Source organism: Ammodytes marinus (genome assembly GCF_949987685.1).
Source record: "Ammodytes marinus genome assembly, chromosome: 21".
NCBI classification, from domain to species: Eukaryota; Metazoa; Chordata; class Actinopteri; order Uranoscopiformes; family Ammodytidae; genus Ammodytes; species Ammodytes marinus.
In genome coordinates this window covers 19,279,863-19,298,736 of record NC_137225.1, presented here as the reverse complement: position 1 = coordinate 19,298,736, position 18,874 = coordinate 19,279,863, and the positions used below count along the sequence as shown (strand labels likewise).

At 45.4% G+C, this 18,874-nt stretch overlaps 1 protein-coding gene across 1 annotated transcript in view; it reads right to left on the bottom strand.

Moving 5' to 3' along the window:
* The window catches only part of gli3 (GLI family zinc finger 3), a 98,516-nt gene that overhangs the window by 71,417 nt on the left and 8,225 nt on the right, over window positions 1-18,874 (bottom strand). Inside the window, exon 2 of the mRNA XM_080050155.1 lies at window positions 7,641-7,815. Within this exon, the coding sequence (XP_079906281.1) occupies window positions 7,641-7,773 (133 nt within the window). The 5' untranslated portion in view covers window positions 7,774-7,815. The remainder of the gene's footprint in view (window positions 1-7,640; window positions 7,816-18,874) is intronic.

Below are 18,874 nucleotides of genomic sequence, written 5' to 3'. Positions count from 1 at the left end.
ATCGCGAGGCCCTGTGAATAGGCATGGCCTATTAAAATGCCTTTACAGGACCACTTGCTTGTCAAGAGGCCTCCTGGCTGAGTTGGGCTCAGGACAAGGGGGGGTAGGAGGAGGAGGCAATGGTGAAAGACAGCTATGCAATTGATTAACATTAGAAGGACTTGCTCAAGTTCAAATTGCAGGGCCCCTCTGCTGTAAGCTACAGACATTTGTTTTCCCCCCGCAAGTAGAATGTTCCTTTCAAACCCCCGTTTCTGCAACACATCTGAGTTCAATTCTCCGCATGCCCTCTTCTCTCTGAAAATCAATTCCTCCTCCTCTCCTCTCCTCTGCTCTTTTCCCTTACAGCTCTGCGAAAAAGACCAGGGCGAGGGGATTACACTGTCCCTCCCCAGATCCAGGCAAGACAACAAATGGTTCTTATCAACTGACACCCCCCTGCCATCCAGGAGGAAGAGGCTAAAAAAAAAAAGAAGAAAAAAAAAGAACTGGCCAAGCTGCTCTGGCACGGATGTGTTTCTGGGCTGTGTCTGCCAATCGTGGCAAACTCTCTCTTCACACTTGAAGCCTGAGCTATTTACGAGAGCCCTGGGAGAACGCGTACGCAGCACCAGAGGGTGGGAAGAATGGAAGGGGAGAGAGCCGCTGCTTCTCAACCTCTGCTTCTAATCAATCACCAGAAATCACTGCCATGGTTTATGGCCTTTGATCCTAGCTCCTCTTTCGCACTGCGAGGGAGAGAGTCGGGGCGGGGGAAAGGGGCGGGGGGAGCAGGGAGAGGGGTGAGAGTCAAGGCCCAGGGGGTGTGGAGGTCAGGGGAGGGAGATTAGGGGGTATAGAGGCCTTTTGCTCTCTCAAACCACAGAGCATGTCTTGATTTAATCCACTGAGTTTTGAGCAGACACAGGCCACTTTCAGACAAATAGTGAGTTTCGGAGTCCAAAAAAAAATTCTGCTATAGTATTTCTGGAAGTTTTGTTTAACTGGCCAACCGCACTGTGTTCTTGGTACAGCAATATGTATCACTCTGCAAACACCACAGCTAGTTTTCTTGATGTGTACCTATTCTTTATATGCAAACTAATAATTCGTTATTTGTGGGTCTTTTTCTATATTTTTTCAGTACATAGAAAACCGCTTATTAAAAATCTAAGATAAATATGCCCTTACCATTTATACATATAACAAGCAACAATAGAATGAAAATATAGAAAAGTCTTTCAAAATATCTTGTTGAAAGAAAGTATCTTTATAAGGAGCTAAAGTTAACAGACTGCAAAAGATCAGCTCAATAGCAGGACCTGTCCTTCTTTTTACATGTCATTTTTCATATCAACTCCAACCCTGGTGGTAAGGCCACTGGTTGCTACTTCATCCCCATTCAACAAGAACCCAACTGTGGTAAGGAGGCGTGAGCGGGCAAACAAAACAGAGAGGACGCGAACAGGAACACACCACAATAAATCCTCCTGGCAGGGTCAGGACACTCCTGCTTTGTTCCTGCTGGCAGGAGGGAGGCCGCTGATGCCTACCGACAAATGGACAGAGTGCTAGAATAATCAACTACTGTTTCCCCACTTTATGGGTTTATGAGTTTACGGGGCCCTTGGTCGCCCCTCCCCCCCCCCCCCCCCTGTCTGAGAGGAGTGAGATCTGACAGGGGCCACAGCGCCACTGGGATGCAGCAAGGGACAGGCTGGGTGATGTAGTCCCATCCTCTCACACAGGGACGGCTGATTTGTCTTTGTGAGGCCGGGCGACGTGTCTCTGACCCGGGTGACCTCTGACTCCCGGGCCTTTCTGGCTCTCAGCGTGTCAGTGAAAATGATCTCAGGTTCCTCTATGGAGCCATTGTGATGGTCAGCATGAATCATCGCAACATATTAGAATTAAATATATATATATATATGACCGAATTGTCAAATTGAGATGGTTTTCTGTATAAAAGCACAACCCTAAGAAAACACTCAAGAGGAAAGTCAATTAAAATTGACAATGTGTGTCTTCGTTTGTTGTAGTTTCGGCCATCAATTCTATTGGTTATAATACTACTGTACTCAGAGTTACCTGCCAACATCTTTGACTCAAGCAACATCAAATCACAGGAAGTCTAAGACTGGCAAAGACAATCATACAGTCTTTTTTCCATGCTGCAAAACTTATTTGGAAGCTAAAACAAAGACGAGCAATCATTGAGTGACACCCCTACTGTCAGTTGCAAACATCCATTAAAAGTTTCTAGAGTTCCCGGTTCAACTTTAACCTGCTGTACTTACAGGGTTCAAAGCTATATCTCTTTCTACACCCACCAGGGCAAACAAGTAGGATGATCACTGACCAAAACAAACAAACCAAAAAACAAAGATGCAATTCCACTACAGCTAAATTCTGGCGGCTTCCGCACAGCGTGCAAAGGTCTTGAGGCAGCGGCTTATATAAAGCTACCAGCGGTGAAGGAGCAGTGGAGCTCCAGCAGGCAGATCTGAGCATGCGGAAGTGTGCCAGAGGAGAGAGGCCAGGCTGGGCAGGGCTGGGGCTGGGCGGCTGAGGTTCCCCTCCGCCCTGAGTAGCAGCGAGGCTAAGCTAATCCTGCGCCTCAGGCCCCTGTGAGGTGGCTCTGCCAAAGCCTGTCCCGTCCCCCCATGCTGCTGCAGGAAATTGCCTTCAGTGCAGAGGCCCATGAAATGGCTATGGCTCACCAGTGAAAGCAATGCACATCCACTGTGTGTTCACATGGGGCCGGAGTCACTTTTGAAACCAAAACCTACAGGTAGATTGTCTATTTTTTGATACCTAGTCTTACATCTCACAAAACCGGCCATTTTTTGGAGAAAACAAGATTTCCCTATGTGTTTGTGTTTATCCCATAGTTTTGTTATGTATTTTATCTATAATTGATGAAGCATACAGAGGTCTTTTGACTCTAAAAGCCAGTTTTCCTGTGAGGGGTTGTGTGTCAGGCTCTATAACGCCTTCTCCATTGTGCTGTTTGACCTGTGGGCCAACCAGAGCTCCCATGAGGTCCCTTATCCCTCCATCAGTCCTCTCTCATTAGCCCCCACAGGCAGAGCCCAGAGTAGGGTAACACAGAGAGAGGGGCCCCTGCTTCCTCCTCTGGTCCCCGTGAAATATATACAGCACAAATACAGATGACAGGGATCACCTTTTAGCAGTTTAGTTATGCATAAACAAACTATGTGCATCGCTTAAATAAACTACCAATTAGTTTACCCTGAAAGAAACGGGCAATTTAAAGCTACAAGGAACTTTAAGTTTTTGTTGATTTCAGCTGCACCTTTGGACAAAAGCTGTAGTGTTTTTGCAACACCAGCACCCATGCGTGCGATGGCGGCACGTGCATTTGTTTAGGAAGCGCGTGGAAGAGAGAGAGAGAAAGAGAGAGAGGGCGACTGCAGGATGCACAACGATGAAGTAATGTATTCATATATGAATATGTCAGATTATTAATGGTATTATGATGATGGGGAAGCAAAGTAATCTTTGATTTAGGGTATTCTCAGGAAAAATCTAACCCATGCAAAGGCATTAATAATATTTATGAAAAATAGCATTATTTTCGCTGATGGTCTCGTTTGCTGTTACAGGTCATTTATGATCATCAGAGGATATATTAGACCATTGTTCATTGTTTCATGAACATTTAAAAGTTCCTTGTAGGAGGTTTAAAAAAAAACTGAAGCAGACACATTTTTTGCAGTTCATGAAATTCCCATCAGACGTCTGGATGCTTAATCACCTGTCAGCATTTATTGTCAGCCGATGTCTGGGCGTTCTTGTTAATTTTATGTATTTATCTATCCATCTTTTTTTTTTTTACACACAAAAAGACCAGATTGCGGTACAAAGTGGTACATCTTTAAAGGGGTGTGGGGGTAAAACAGGGATGAGAAAAATTGTGGAAAGAGGAGGTTGCAGCATGAAGGAGTGAGGAGGAGGAGGAGGAGATGGGGCAGGACACAGTGGAGAAACAGTTGATTATGAGTCCCATCAAGTGATCAATGATTTCATTAATAAGACAGATCACGCGGCTGTCATAGCTGTGACACGGGCTGAGGGATGATCCGCTCCCAACGCTCCATTTTCCAAACCCCAAGCCTCCCTCCCTCCCTCCCTCCCTCTCTCCCTTCCTTCTCCCTCTCTGTCCTTCCAATATTGCCTCTCTCTGCCAACGCCACGGCAACGCCAAGGAAAAAAGGGATGGAGCTGGGTGTTGAGAAGGAGGAGGGGGGGTTTACTCATGAGGGAGGGAACGGAGGGGGGAGAGGAGGGAGTAAGAAAAGTGAAAATCCATTTTGAAACCCATTTTCAATTAGGGGTCCACAAGCTGTTATCACAGGTGTCCCAGAATGGGGGCCCGTAAGTGAAAATGTCTCCTATCCGTTTCTGAAATGAAACCTTATCTGGGAGGCACAAAGATGGCGGGGGACAGCGTATCTGTAAATTACTTTCCATCCCCGCTGTTAACGGGGAACTTTATTTTCTGTCAGATGACATTCCCCTCTATTTACTGTTGATCATTTAAATGGCTGTGCCTAAAAAGGAAGGTGGCCCCTCACTCTTCTCTCCCTCTATCTCCCCCTGCTCTATCCTTCTCAGGGGATTTTCTTTTTTCTTTTTTTTTCAAAGCAGTCAAGTGTTCTTTTTTCCCTTTTTCTTCTTTAAACACTTTAGCTACGCTCCCCATTTGCATAGGGATTTCTCTGGTAACCTACACGAAAGCCTAACATTGGTTGCCCTTTAAGGCTTAACTTGTTTGCCTGGGCGACCCCTTTGCTCTTGCCCTTTTAAAGCATGACCATTTAAGAAGGTCCCAACATGCCCACTTCAAAACGTGCTTTACAGAGGCTCTGTCATGTTAAAACAGCATTGCCTGGTAATTTTCTGAACTGTGTCCAGTTGCCTCCACCCTACACTAACTCCCTCTCTTCCCTCAAATCAGCAGCACCCATGTCATAAAAGTACGACCGACCAGAAACTTTTTCCACTACTTTTTTTCTCCTTTGCAAAAAACCAATCCTTCAGCGAGCCACCCCCTCTTTTTTTATTAGCAAATTATCCCATGACGACAGGATTTATTCAGGCACGGAGCATGGACATCTTTTTTTTTCTCTTTTTTTTTGCTCGGCACCCAACAAAAGAATCAGGGGACTTTGTGGTCCACCTGCCTGCCGAATGACGAGGGTGGGAGGGGGACAGAGAGACCCCCCTCCGAAGCCCCTCCTAAAGAGCACCAATCACAGCATTGTTGTGGCACAGTCGGCTCTTTTGAGCTGTCAGTGCTAAGGGAGGGGGGCACGGAGATGAATGGCACACAGGATGAAGCCACCATTTAGCCAACCATGTGGGAACGCTCTACCAGGACTCAATAATTACTCTGGGCCTGCTACACTTGGACAAAACTTACAGACTATGGGTACATAGAAGGGAAAACAAATGGGAGGACAGCGTTACGTTGAAAACTATCCCTTTAGTGCATATAAAGTGACGGGTTTAGCAGCAAGTACATATCTAGACAAGTGCATTTAGTTAATTAGAACTAATTAAAGCTACAAGGTGGGATCAATACCTGTTTGCAAGGCGACAGCAATAACAGAAAAAAGCTGAACTTCTTGGTAGCAGGAGTTTTAAAGACCAAGCTAAACATCCACTGCCCTCCCCTACTTATTTCCCACTTTTCACAACTTATCGTATCATGCCGTTGCCAAGTGCACCACGGGGTCTCCTGCAGCGAGATCAGGGGCCGCTGTACACTCTACTTGACGGGGGGAAATATTTGGCCTGGCCCTTCCTTAGAAGAAGCAGTCACTGGGGTTCCACAGCTGCTCACAATTACCTTTTGTTTGCATGGAGGCGGTCGGGCAGGGGCTACGGAGGTTAAAGTTGAGGCCAGTGTAGGGTTACACCTGATAAGAGGTTATGAGTTCTGGGGGTTGACTTGGGAATGTGCTGTAATTATAACAACACAAAGAATGTGTAAGCTATCATCTGATTTTTAAGAGAGAGAGAGAGAGAGAGAGAGAGAGAGAGAGAGAGAGAGAGAGAGAGAGAGAGAGAGAGAGAGAGAGAGAGAGAGAGAGAGAGAGAGAGAGAGAGAGAGAGAGAGAGAGAGAGAGAAAGAGAAAGAGAAAGAGAGAGAGTGATTGGGATCTAAAAAGGGACCTTTCTCTGCAGGTCAGTATCATCCCTCCCTTTTGTCAAGTGAATTATGAGGCTACTGTATTTTAGGGAGTGCAACGTGGTTTAAAAAGTGGAGCGAAGAATTTTCAGACGTGGTTGAAACCGTGAAGGAGGATTCCCGGTGAGGTTTTCAAAGAAGACAAATGTTATGCTGTTCAGGGCTGTAATTACCAGCACACATTACGAAGAAAAATCCACAATCTTGGAGCCAAATTACATCCATGCTTTTTCCACAACAAACTCCCCCCCCCCCTCCTCTTCACTGCCCCTTTCATTAATAGAACAGTGCCGGCCATCTGGGAATGAGTAAGAGCGAGAGTGTTCCCAAGATGCTTCAGGATGCATTACCTTACCTACTTCCTGTGATAACTCCCATATGGGGAGCAAGTCACCACAACTTATTCAACCCATTCCTGGATTGTTAGTCTTATGTTCACACTTGGTTCAATCACATTTTTACATCAGCAGAGTCCATGGGGGTGACAAAAAAAACACTCCACCAGCTTCAACTACTAGGGCAATACCTCCATCCGCACAAAAAAACATTCCAAATCCTCTCACACTGCTAATGAGCACAGCTGCAGCTTAGGCCACGGTGATCTCAACGTTTGGTTTTTGTTATGACTGTAGCTTGATGCTCTAGGGCCTATTCAGCAAAGAGGAAAATCTTATATTCCTCATACCCGCGACCGAATTAAGAATGATGGGCTGAATGGCGACAGGCTTAGTGAACTGTGAGCGCCACGCCACTTCTTAATAGCATGTGTTTAAGACCATGCTATGTAAACATGGCTACCAGTGAGGGTTGCATTTGAGTCTATGTGAAACATGATAATGGGGGGAAAGTAAACAGTACAGAAGCAACGATCTGTACGTGTTTGAGTTGGGTCATTTATGTCTGTAAGTAATGAAAACATAAGCAAATCAACTTTTTGGTTAAGTTTAGGATAAAAATGGATACAACTTGTGATTTAGTAGCATGTTTATCCACAAGTCAGTGTTGAAGTTTGATTAACTGATGTGACCAACCTGAGTCTGCAAAGTCTTTAAAAAAGTACAGTATGTAGGAGTGTTTTGGCTGCATCTAGTGATTTCAGTTCTAGCTTGCAACGCTCCCTTGCAAACCCCTCCCGTTCTGAGAATTTACAGAAGCTATGGTGGCCTTCAAGGGCAAGAAGCTAGTAACTAAAGATGGCATCATCCACATTTGCCTCAAGTCTCTCCACAATATCAAGTGATGAGGTGAAGACCTATTTAGATATGTTGTCGCTTTGTCTACATACAGTATATACGTTTTGAAAATGTATTATTGTTTAACTGGGGGTCCATGTTCCCATTACTCCATTGGCGAGCTGAGCAATGGACCCATTTCTCCTAATCTCCTTTCCCCAAATGATTATATTTACATTTAACCACAGAGGGGAGTTGGAGTTGACGCGTACCGTTTGAGGTGGTGCTGGAGGCCACTGCCTTCTCGCTGATGTCATTGCGCGCTGATGAGCCCTTGGTCGCCACAATGGTCTCCACCCTCTTCTTCTTCTCAGCTGCTGAACTGGCCTGGGACTGGGTTTCCATGGCGATTGCTCATTCCTCAACACCTCATGGAGACAGGGTTAACTGGCAAGGGAGAAGACAGAAGACAGATGAGTGTTAAGGCATGAATCAACAACCTAAGGCAAGACGAAATTGGGTCATGAGAAAGTTGAACAAGTGTCTCTGCTTTTTAACCTGAAGTAAATCATTAGTTTGATTGTGCTTTACGAGTGGGAATGAAGTATTTCTTGCTTGATCGAAGTTAACATTTTAATAATAGAGTGCCTCGAGAAGAGATTTCAACACTGAGAACTCGAAGGAAAACTTCAGATCCAATCCAAATCCGTTTCATGATGCCCAGAGCAGAGCACGGGTCAATCCGCTGGCTCACCCTGATTTATCTTAACCAGAACCTGCTGGGCTCTGATCTGCTTGTCAGGAGGCAGTTCTCCTTCTTTGTTAACTGTGGTTGAATAGCCAAAAACTAAACATTTACGTAACATGATTTTGACCCAACACACTAAAATTCTGACTTCTTGTCAAAACAACAACAACAACAACACTAGGAACTCAACAATGCAGGACATCCTGACAGTTGTATATCTCAGAATGGAAGTACAGGCATCTTGTGGATGAACTGATAATCCTGCTCTAGCAGTCTTTCTACAGAGAAAGCAGAAAGCTTAAGGGGATACCACAGAGAGAGAAACGTTCACAGTCCTAAAGAAGAAGAAGAAGAAAAACTAAGGGTTGTTTGAAGGCACTTTTGGGAATATCATGGTGCCGGGCAATTTTCCTTTCAAAGAATAAAGGTGGTTCGAGTTAATACTGTCTGTGGGTTTAGAAGGGGTTCAAGTCAACAGAGTCTCGCAGACATGCTGTTCAGTTCTGCACCTCAGAGGCCGTCTACAAACTCAACTCTATCTGGGTCATGGAGGTCTCTGATTATGTTGAAGACAACACGGTGACACAGCACAACCACTTGTTTATACAAAAGTACAGGACAGCGTCATCTGGTCCAATGCAAAGCCTTTACTTTGGCTCCATAATTCGTGGATAATTAGTGGAAATATTTAGTCTGACTAACATTTGCTTTCCAATAAAGACCAGCTAATTACCCAACTGTACCGTTTAATTGTCCTCCACCCTATAAACATGCGTGGATACAAAGGCCAGTGCTAAAGTCAGCTATAGTGCAAACAGAGGAGTGCTGCTGAAAGTACAAGAGAAGGGGGGGGGGTGATTTTAACCAACTCCCCAAGGAGCGAAGGCGAGGGGGAAGTGGTGAGGGGTAAACTTCAGACAAACACTGTGTGCTTTGTTTGTTTTTTTCCCAACCCCCTGAAAAACCAGAGTCTGTCTTCCATTCTGACCCGACAACAACATCTGTAAGCAATTGCCGGCTTACGAAAAAAAAGAGTGAGACGGAAAAAAAACACAATGCAATTACTCCCTTACCAATCAAAACAGAATTAAACAAGAGCTCGTCCTCTAATCACTCCCACATGAATACATGTGTACCCGTCATCCACAACCAAAGACATTTTTGTCCTACTTGCACAGATATCATTTTGAATCACTGCCTCATGTGTTTTTGATGGAGAGAGATGTTTGATGTCTGGTGGTCTTTGCAGAATGAGCGAGTTAAAGGTGAGCGATTCTAGAGAATGCTTGTTGTCAAAATCACTTTTTGTCAAATTCAGGGAATATATCCTCGCGATCCACTACCTATATGTACTGTGTGTGCGCTGAATAAAATACAGTGCTAATACACAGCCTAGGCTCTGTAAATGGGCATGTTGCTAGCTACAGTGGGCCCCCTTTGTTTACATACGTTTTGTTAACCAGTTTACGGAGCCTAGACTTTGTATTAACACCAGATTGTTTTCATATCACACACAGTACGGACTTGTGAGGAGATATTCACTGATTTTGACAAAAAGTTATTTTGACAACAAGCGTTCTCAAGAATCAGATATATACACATATAGAAAAAGGAGTACATACTATATTGTAGTGCCTTGAAAAAGTTAATACTAGTCTGTAAACATGAACATTTAAGTGATTGAACATTTAAGTAAATTGAGTAAGTTAGACTGAATGATCCTTTTTTGGACTAAATTAAGTACGGGGGGACCTACATTACAGCTGTTGAATATCTCCCAACATGCTTTGCGTGTGAAGTGTGCACACGTGTATCTGTGTGTCTTCCTGTTGCACCCAGGTGAGTCGAACCAGAGCTAAAAGGGCTGGAAGTGAAGTGAAGCTGAGTGTCAGTATTGGTTTTTTTTTAGGGGAGGTGAGGAGAAAAGCGGGGCATTCCACTGGTCGGGCAAATATTCACAAGTCCAAGCCACTGAAGCGTGTCTGACCGGCCTTTTGTGTTCCACCAGGCAGGCCACAGTTCCAAAGCAGCAATTAAAAGCAGGACCTTTTCACCCATAATCCCTCTGACCTGAAAGCTCACACCCAGTCCTGCAGATGTTCCTGTCTCTACTTTCACCTTTTTCGTGTTGCTTGTTTTCCCCTCTTGCAACTTTTCAGAAATTAAAAAAACGTAAAAAAAAAATACATTTCCATCTGTGTTAACACCAAGACATTGACACATGGGAAGAATGTTTCTTCAAGTGAAAAAAGTTGGTTGTTGTCACTGAAAAAAATAAACAGTAATGAATGTTTGCACTAGATGCAGGAATCAGATTTTAATAAAAATGTACATTAGACAGCCTAGAGATATTACCATAAGTGGTGTCTCAAAGAGGTCTGGCACAAGAGAAGGAATCACAACTAGACCTTGGTTTGCCGTTGTTACCCAAAATAAATGCTAATTTCATATTAATGTCTTCCCCATGAAATGTCTGTCCTATACACCCAATTAGAGGAGAGCGAAAGAGGGTGTATCTTTATTTGTGCTCCACTGTAATCCTTCCACACAGAAAGGCAGGCGATTAAACAGGTTTAAAATACCACAATTCAGACGGTTCCCTCAGAAAAAGAAAAAAAAAAACATTCTTATTTTATAAGCACATTAAGCAAATCAATTTAACATAAATTATATGCCTTGGTGACAAAGGCACAGAGTTGAAAGTCATCTGCAAATTGTACACATCAAAGTGAAACACTAAAATAAACTTTTGCCTTTGATAGAAAAAATTCACTTCCTTTTCTTTCGTTTTTTCATGCAAGCTTAAACGACCGCTAACGCTATCAAAAAAATCACTGCCTTTTGTTGTTTAAAGGCTAAACGGCCCAAGGTGTACCTCCAATAGCACATGCATGGCACACACAAACAAACACACTTTGAAACTAAGGGACATTTTTATATAAACTCTTGAAGTGTCTTCTTGGATTTGGCAACCAGCCCCCTCACCCCCTTACACAGACGGGGTACTGTATTTGTGTTCATTTCATTAGGGCGACTGTTCAGTGTCAAGGGCCCCCCGAGGGGGAGACTGGCAGTGCCGCAGCATTCATCATCATTACATCAGCGACCACCGAGATCTGCTATCTTAGGCTTATCAACACCGCACAAACGCACCGCAGCACAGCCAGTTAGAGGGGAGGGGAGAGATGGGAGATGGAGACGATTGAGGGAGATTGTGAGCAGAAGTGGGATAAGAGGGGGAGAAAATGAATGAGGAAAGGGAGGAGCATGTGTGTGTGTGTGTGTGTGTGTGTGTGTGTGTGTGTGTGTGTGTGTGTGTGTGTGTGTGTGTGTGTGTGTGTGTGTGCGGGTGTGTGTGTGTGTGTGTGTGTGTGTGTGTGTGTGTGTGTGTGCGCGTGCGTGTGTGTGTACCTCGCAGTGCCCCTGCATGCCTGCACATGTTTTCCTGTGTGTTTTTGCACGTTTCGCAGCTATGCCAACAACATTAAGGGCTCCTGCACAGCTGGAATAACTAAAACACTGAGGGGCAAAGAGGGAGGAGGAGACGAAGCCCCTTCAGCGAGATTAGCTGAATCTAGCAATAAAAAAACCCGAATGCGCTGGCTCAGGCTGCATGTGTTTGCATTGGATAAGGTCAGAAAGCAGATGAGGCCCCTTAAGGAGACAGTGGAAGTGCTCGCTGGCGGTTGGACGACCTGTCGTGGGTTCAAAAAATCCCTACCAAGAAGGTGTTCCCGAACTCAATGCCTCTCCCAGGAAACCACATATTTTGGTTGCCATGCTGTGTACAACACTGCACTTATGGCTTGCCCTTGGCCCTGGAAGGCAAGGGGGAAAAGGAGGAGGAAGGGGGGGCTTGGGATTTGGTGAATGTGGCTCCCTTTCACCAGTGAAACTTAACATTGTGCCCAGATGGCACTAAGTCTGGCCTACAGCTGATGGGGACCAGCCCCTCAAGTAAGGGCCATTTAGCAGGAATTAGTCACACCCCGCCACACACACACACATATCGAATCCCAGATATGCACACGCAAACTGGTTTAGTGCTCGGCCTTCTTGCCCTTTTGTGTACAGTTACATGCTTGAGCTATTCAGATGGTTAGTCATTTACATATTTATATATCATCCAATCATCATGTGTGGGTCCCTCTTTTGAGCGATACATTGTGAAATGTAAAGTTGATCAATTATTGAGAGTGTCTATTGGTGCAGGTTTTGAATCAGTAAATCATCTCTTGAATATTGCATGGAAACATGTATACATATTTTATGCTTTTTTGCATTAAAAATGTACCTGAATTAAATTTATCTTTACAAAAGAGGTAAAGCATCATAATAGAATTCCATCAGGGTGAAAAAACGGGGCTGGTATCGAAATGCACTTCAGAAAATGTTCAAAAAAGAAAGCCTGTACAAATGAGGAGTGTTTATATTATTTGTCAAGGACAAACACAGCGCAACAACACAGCTCATCAGTAGCTTTCAGCAGAGCTAATAAGATTATCCTCGCGTGCGTCTTGGTCCCTCAGACCTCTCCACTTAAGATGCTTTGGAGGGCTGGTGAGGGACCCTGTGTGTTGCACCGCAGAATGAGCTGAGTGCATCTTACATTCCTGGGTAACAAACCCACACGATGTAATCGTAATGCTTACACGATGCTTCTTTTGCGCTCGCTACCCAGTAGATAAGGGGCGAAGAAAGCGCGCGCCACAATGGAAATCTTGCGCGATTTCCCCACAGCCCGCTGCTTATTAGATTGTTTATTTATTTTGACTTTGCATTTGTTTCGAGAGCCACTTGTGTCAGGGCGAGTGGGAGGCTGCGAGGACCGAGACAATAGATAATGCAGGCGGCTTCGTTTGCCGTGGTGGCCCAGTTATGCGGTATTGGTTTTCTCCCTGCTCTCCACTTTGTTCATTTTCTTCCCTTGCTAGAGACCTAGAGCCTTTGTTTGATCAGACAGACACTTTCCCTGACTCTTGAGGAGTGGGAAAAGATGCTTGTTCAGCCATTTACTTGAAGCCAAGGCAAACAATGCAACCTATTACTTCAGCCAAATACCGTGAAGGTCCTTGGGAAGAGAAGAAACAAAATGCACTGTATGGAAAAAGTTTTTGGGACTTAAACTTGCAGAGATTAAGATTAGCATGATTGCAAACAGCACCAAAACAGACTTTTCTCGTACACACGCAGTCAGTTGAAATGCACTTTATTATAGAATCACTGAGCAGCCACCGCAAACTCTATTGAGCTAAAGTTTCCACTCAAGTGGCCACTGCACATGGCACTCACTGTAGAGGAGAAGAAGAGAGTGAGGTCTGTATCCTGTCAGAGGGGCCTCTTCATCTGCAGTGAAAACAGTCTTCTTCATACAAGGCTCTACAAAGCGCCCTGGTAGATGCCACAAGCATAGCACGACGACAAGAGCCTTTCGCTATGCTTTCACAGTACGCTATGCGTTGTTTGAGCACAGTTCCTTATGCATGCATGTGTGTGTGTGTGTGTGTGTGTGCGTGAACATGTGTACACGGAGTAAGAGTTTCAACAGTGTGTCTGAGAGCGTGCTAGCTTTGCTGCATGACGGTGTGTGTGTATAAGAGTTAGACACACCAGGTGCTCTATACGCCTCTCGGTATGCAAGCGCGATTGCTGTGTGCAGAACATAAATAAGAGGTGGGGTGGTGGTGTGGGGGACTGGGGGGGGGGGACCCCAGGGAGGGGATGTGTGGAGGAAGAGAAATTCCTGCACTGATGAAAACCTCACACACATCTCTCCCGCTGCTGCCTCCCTCTTCTCCTCACACGTGCACTCAGAGAAGGATGAAGCAGATGGATGGTCCTGTGCGATTGTAGTTACAGCAGGTAAAGCTTTGACAGAGGGTCTTCACACTTACAATACGCTGCCTTCATTGGCTCCTCGGATGGTCCAAGTGACCGAGTTGAGAAGTCGTTCGAAGTTGGAATGTGGTCACAACAACAAAAAACAACATGGATGCTTGACAATGAATAGAAAAAGAAACATCTACTTTTAACCGTCATGTTGATGAGGCATATGACGTCAAGTTAGCAAGCCGGGCACCAAAATCTTTCCAGAGTTTCCGAGTCGTTGTTCCGACTTTAAACTAATTTTCCCATGTGTCCGACACCACATGAAGGCAGCATTAGCCGATGGGACTTTAGAATACACTCTTCTTATCCTCTGTGCCGTAGACAGAAGACGTGCATCAGAAAATGTAGTGCTATTTGAAGCAACTGAACCGCTGAGAGCGATCCAGGGGACATACAGTCATCGGGAAGCTGTCCTGCCAACTGGAGACTTGAAGTTCCCCATACTTATTTCATTCATATTCCCTCTCCTGCGCTCTCTCTCTTTTCTTCCTCCCTTTCCATCTCTCTATCCTCTCCCTTCGTCCCTTCGTGGCAATGGGGATAAGTGTTGGAGCTGAGTGAGTCAGTGGCGCTGTGTGATTAATGACGGAGGCCCTGGCGTCTCCGGGGCCGAACGCTAACAACAGCCAGGGGGCAGCGCGATAATGCACAATAATAAAGCCGGCAGACAATCAGCCAGGCAAAGCAAAGGCCTATTAGCCAGCCCCATCAGGACGGCTAAGTGAGAAATTAGCCCTTCCCAAGCTTCGCCACGATTCATCAAGTGCTGCCTTTCAAATCCTCCAGACCCCCAGCCCCCACCCCTCAAGAAGTCATAATGTTTACTTAAAGACTGGCCTGGATGCCCCAGTGTCGAGCTTTATTGGCTCTTATTAATTCCCGTTCTGGCCCTCGCGGCCACGCCATTTAAAGCGAATTAGGAGGTGGGGGGGGGGTGAAAATGAGATGATATGAAGTTGTCTTGGGGTTTTTTTTGGCTCACGTCTGATGAAGCCGGACTCAAACCGAAGGAGATGTGAAAAAAATATGGGGAGGGTAAAACAAATCGGGGGGATGCAAAGGAATGCTGAATGAAGCCGTCCTGAAATGTGCCACAGTCAGTCAAAAGGAATGCAAAAAGGGAGAGAGAGAGGAGGAGGGAGGGAAGGATGGAGGGATGGAGGGAGGGAGGGAGGGAGGGAGGGAGGGAGGGAGGGAGGGAAAGGAAGGGAAAAGGAAGAAATGGCACTGCTTTAATGCTAGACTTCCTGTGTGGATGGGAACGGGTCCAAAAAGGGCAACGCAGGGTCACGCATTCCACAGATGCAGAAACGGAGGATTCTGTTGGATCCTCGCGTTCGCCTTATCTTTCATCGGGACAGGTTTGGAGAGAAAAAACTCAAAATAAGGTCACTCTATCAGCACTCCAACCTATCAGTGATGGACAGGAGTAAAGAGGGGAGGGAGCGCACTCACACGGTACACACTTCTAATGAGGTGGCTGGGCTGGCCTTAAGTTAACAGCACAATAAATCACACTGGAAACATGACGAAATGGGTTTATTCTCATCAGCACACGAGCCTTACCCGTCATTAAAAGCTGTGTAGCCTATATTATCTAGTGCCGAAATGCTTAGTTGACTCGAGTGGAACTTTATCAAGAAAGAAATGTCAAACAATTAATGGTTTCAGCTCTTCAAATGTGAATACTTTCTACCTTTTTTATGCGCATGATGCAGTTCTACATTGTTCCAATACAGAGAATTCAACTGATCTGCCGCACAGATCAATTATTAGCCTATAGCTAGCAAATGTTCATCTCATGTCCTTAGTTGGTGTTTTACCTGTACAACCATGGTACAACTTAATCAACACACTATGCTTTCAATGATTAGCATTCTAAAGCCACAATACACAACACAGAATAACATAAAATACACATACTAGGGGTGTGAACGTTTACAAAATTGTCTAAACGGTTACACGGCCGACATTTTTGTTGTACACGGTTAACCGTGACGCCATTGTCGGCGTCCGCGTCCGACTTGAATCCTACGAACACAAACGTTCGACACACACACACACAGTTTACGTGAACTACGCTCGAACACACGCACACACACAAGTTCGTTCACCTGTCGTTTGTTCAACGTCATTATCGCCTTCATTAATTTCCACAATATTGGCTATAGGCCTAGCCTATGGCTTCCTACTATAGATAGTATATCTTCCAACATTTGGGCTTTTTACTTTTGAATGTTGTATTGCACTTAGGCTACTTACCAGCGTAGTTCTGGTCAAGTGGATAACTTTAATCTTTAGGTTATCTTTTCATCACTCTCAGTGGCTGTGACTGGAGTCTTTCTTTATATGTCAATGACTGGAGTGCGACCCACCGTGTCGTGTGTTTGTGTGCGCGCGCATGTGTCTGTGGCGTGTCTTCTTAATAGGTCCATGCAGTGCTAGCTGACACACGCACACATTGAGAGGGACAGACAGGTTCTGCTGACTAGCTTTTATCATCCCCAAATAGTTTGTGGTATTTGTGATGTCAAAATAATGAATGTGTGTCTCCAAAACATAATTTAAGTAATTTTCAAAACTTTATTTAAAAATGTTTGAAAACAAATAGGGCCTAATAGGTTTTCCTTCATTGATTTTTCCTAAATGGTTATGATTTAGGCTACTAACCGGTTACAAGTGTACACGTGCACACCCCTAACACATGCACGTTTCACATTAAGATAAATAGCCTATTAGCTCCATCACGATATAGGCTAATAAGATAAAACAATTGGTACAGCTTTGTTCTGCTTTTAGCCAGGTCTTAACCGTTGTTGTGAAGGACCATCTGAAATTTGTTTGATTTCAATGTGTAGTGTGTTCCAGAGTTGACAGCCCTTTATGAAGATAGCTGACAGTAGTAGTGCTCAGAACACCATGAGTGGGTTCACCGGCCCCTGTGCAGGTCGGTAAGTGGAGCATGCAAGCTCAGAGTTTCATCCATGTGAACTGTGGGTGTGTGTGTGTGTGTGTGCGTGCGTGCGTGCGTGCGTGCGTGCGTGCGTGTGTGCGTGTGTGTGTGTGTGTGTGTGTGTGTGTGTGTGTGTGTGTGTGTGTGTGTGTGTGTGTGTGTGTGTGTGTGTGTGTGTGTGTGTGCCTCAGGATTGGCGGCAGGTGAGTGTATACGGCAGTCGAGTGTGAGATCAAAGACAGCTGAAGCTCAGAGGGAGTCCCGGAGACTTCTGGCTCCCCTGACGGCTCTCCCAACGGCAGAGTCGGGAGAGACAACTCTCTCCCTTCACTTTCATATCAGCCACACAGCCCCCCCATCCCTCCACACACACACACACACACACACACACACACACACACACACACACACACACACACAGAGGCAAAGGCAGTCTCAAAGGATTTGGCTAGTGCTGCCAAATATGTACCCCACCTACCGCAACACTGCTACTACACACAGATATACACACACATGCTGTTGCTCATCAGAAAACCAATGCATCAAAAGCACACAGTTGAACATTTTGGGGTTTCATAAAAGGTTGGAAGAGTTCGGGAAGAAAAACTCTGAGCCCAGTGAAAAAGTCTCACGCAACTCTAAATGCCAAGTCGATATCAAACAAACAAGCACACACACCGCTGGAATGAGATGCCGTAAACCTCACGGCGCATTGTGTTTCGATGAAAAAAACTTTACCCATAAACTCCAAAGAGCACAGTCACAAAATGGCCCCCTAAAAAAATCCCTGGCATAAAGAGCGAGGAACAAGACCGTCATTAAGACAAGGCAGCATCCCCCTCAGGCCTAGACGACTCCATCGCGAGGAGGAAGCCAAACATCTGGGTGTATTTACTAGTTTTCAGCTGTTTGCAACCCCGCCTCAGAGTCAATCTGGAAGCCGTAACGCCATTGCTTAGGACAGCTCCTAAACAAACACGTTACGACACTCGCCAGCTCGCTCGCACAACTCACTCACTCTTCACCGCATCCCTACCGTCCAAAAAGCAGGCAAATACATTTGTGAAGAGGAGGCGGAGGAGGAGGAGGAGGAGGCCTTAATTGGAGCATTTTGACGGGTTGCCTGGGGTTAATTGGGAAGCACGGCAGAGCAGCTGGCTCCGCCGTGGAAGTTGAGACAGGGATAATAAGTTCACCCTTTGCAGGAGAGACGGTTAGTGATGAATCAGATCAGAGGGACCGGTGTACAGTGTAATCATCATCCCCCCTCCTCGACAGTGCTCTTCTGACAAGCAAGAGACAACCTGGCTCCCAGCTACGCAATCTGGCACCTATCACACACACAGGACTGGCAGTCGTGGGGAGGAGATCACCCACTGATGGTTCTCACACACACACACACACACACACACACACACACACACACACTCCAAATCCAGAGTTCATTCAGCTAATCACTCACTCTCGCACCCACACAATCATTTTTACCTCTAGGACATGGAACCTAGTTTATCAGTTCACCGGTCGATGTATGTAAATCTCTCCCCAACAATGTGTGTACTAATGGCTTATATTACCCTCGCGTTAGCTGGTTTGCATTGATCTCTATGCCGGAGGGGAGATGGGAGGGGGGGGGGGGGAACTAGAGCAAGTTTGCTGTTCATATGTACCAAGGAGGACTATAATCACATCCCAGCTTGTTTCAATAAAGGCAACATTAACATAAACCATCTCAAACACACTGAAAAAACCTTCACCCCCGCTCCTCGGTCCGTGTGTGAAGAAGAGAAGAAGAAGGGGGGAGAAGAAAAAACTTTCCTGTGTTACAGGGTAATTAGGGCCATATGGGATGGGTCGGCATAACTTTAGTGTGTCTCTCTGCTAGTGTTTAGATTGCGTCTGTCTCCAAAGATTAG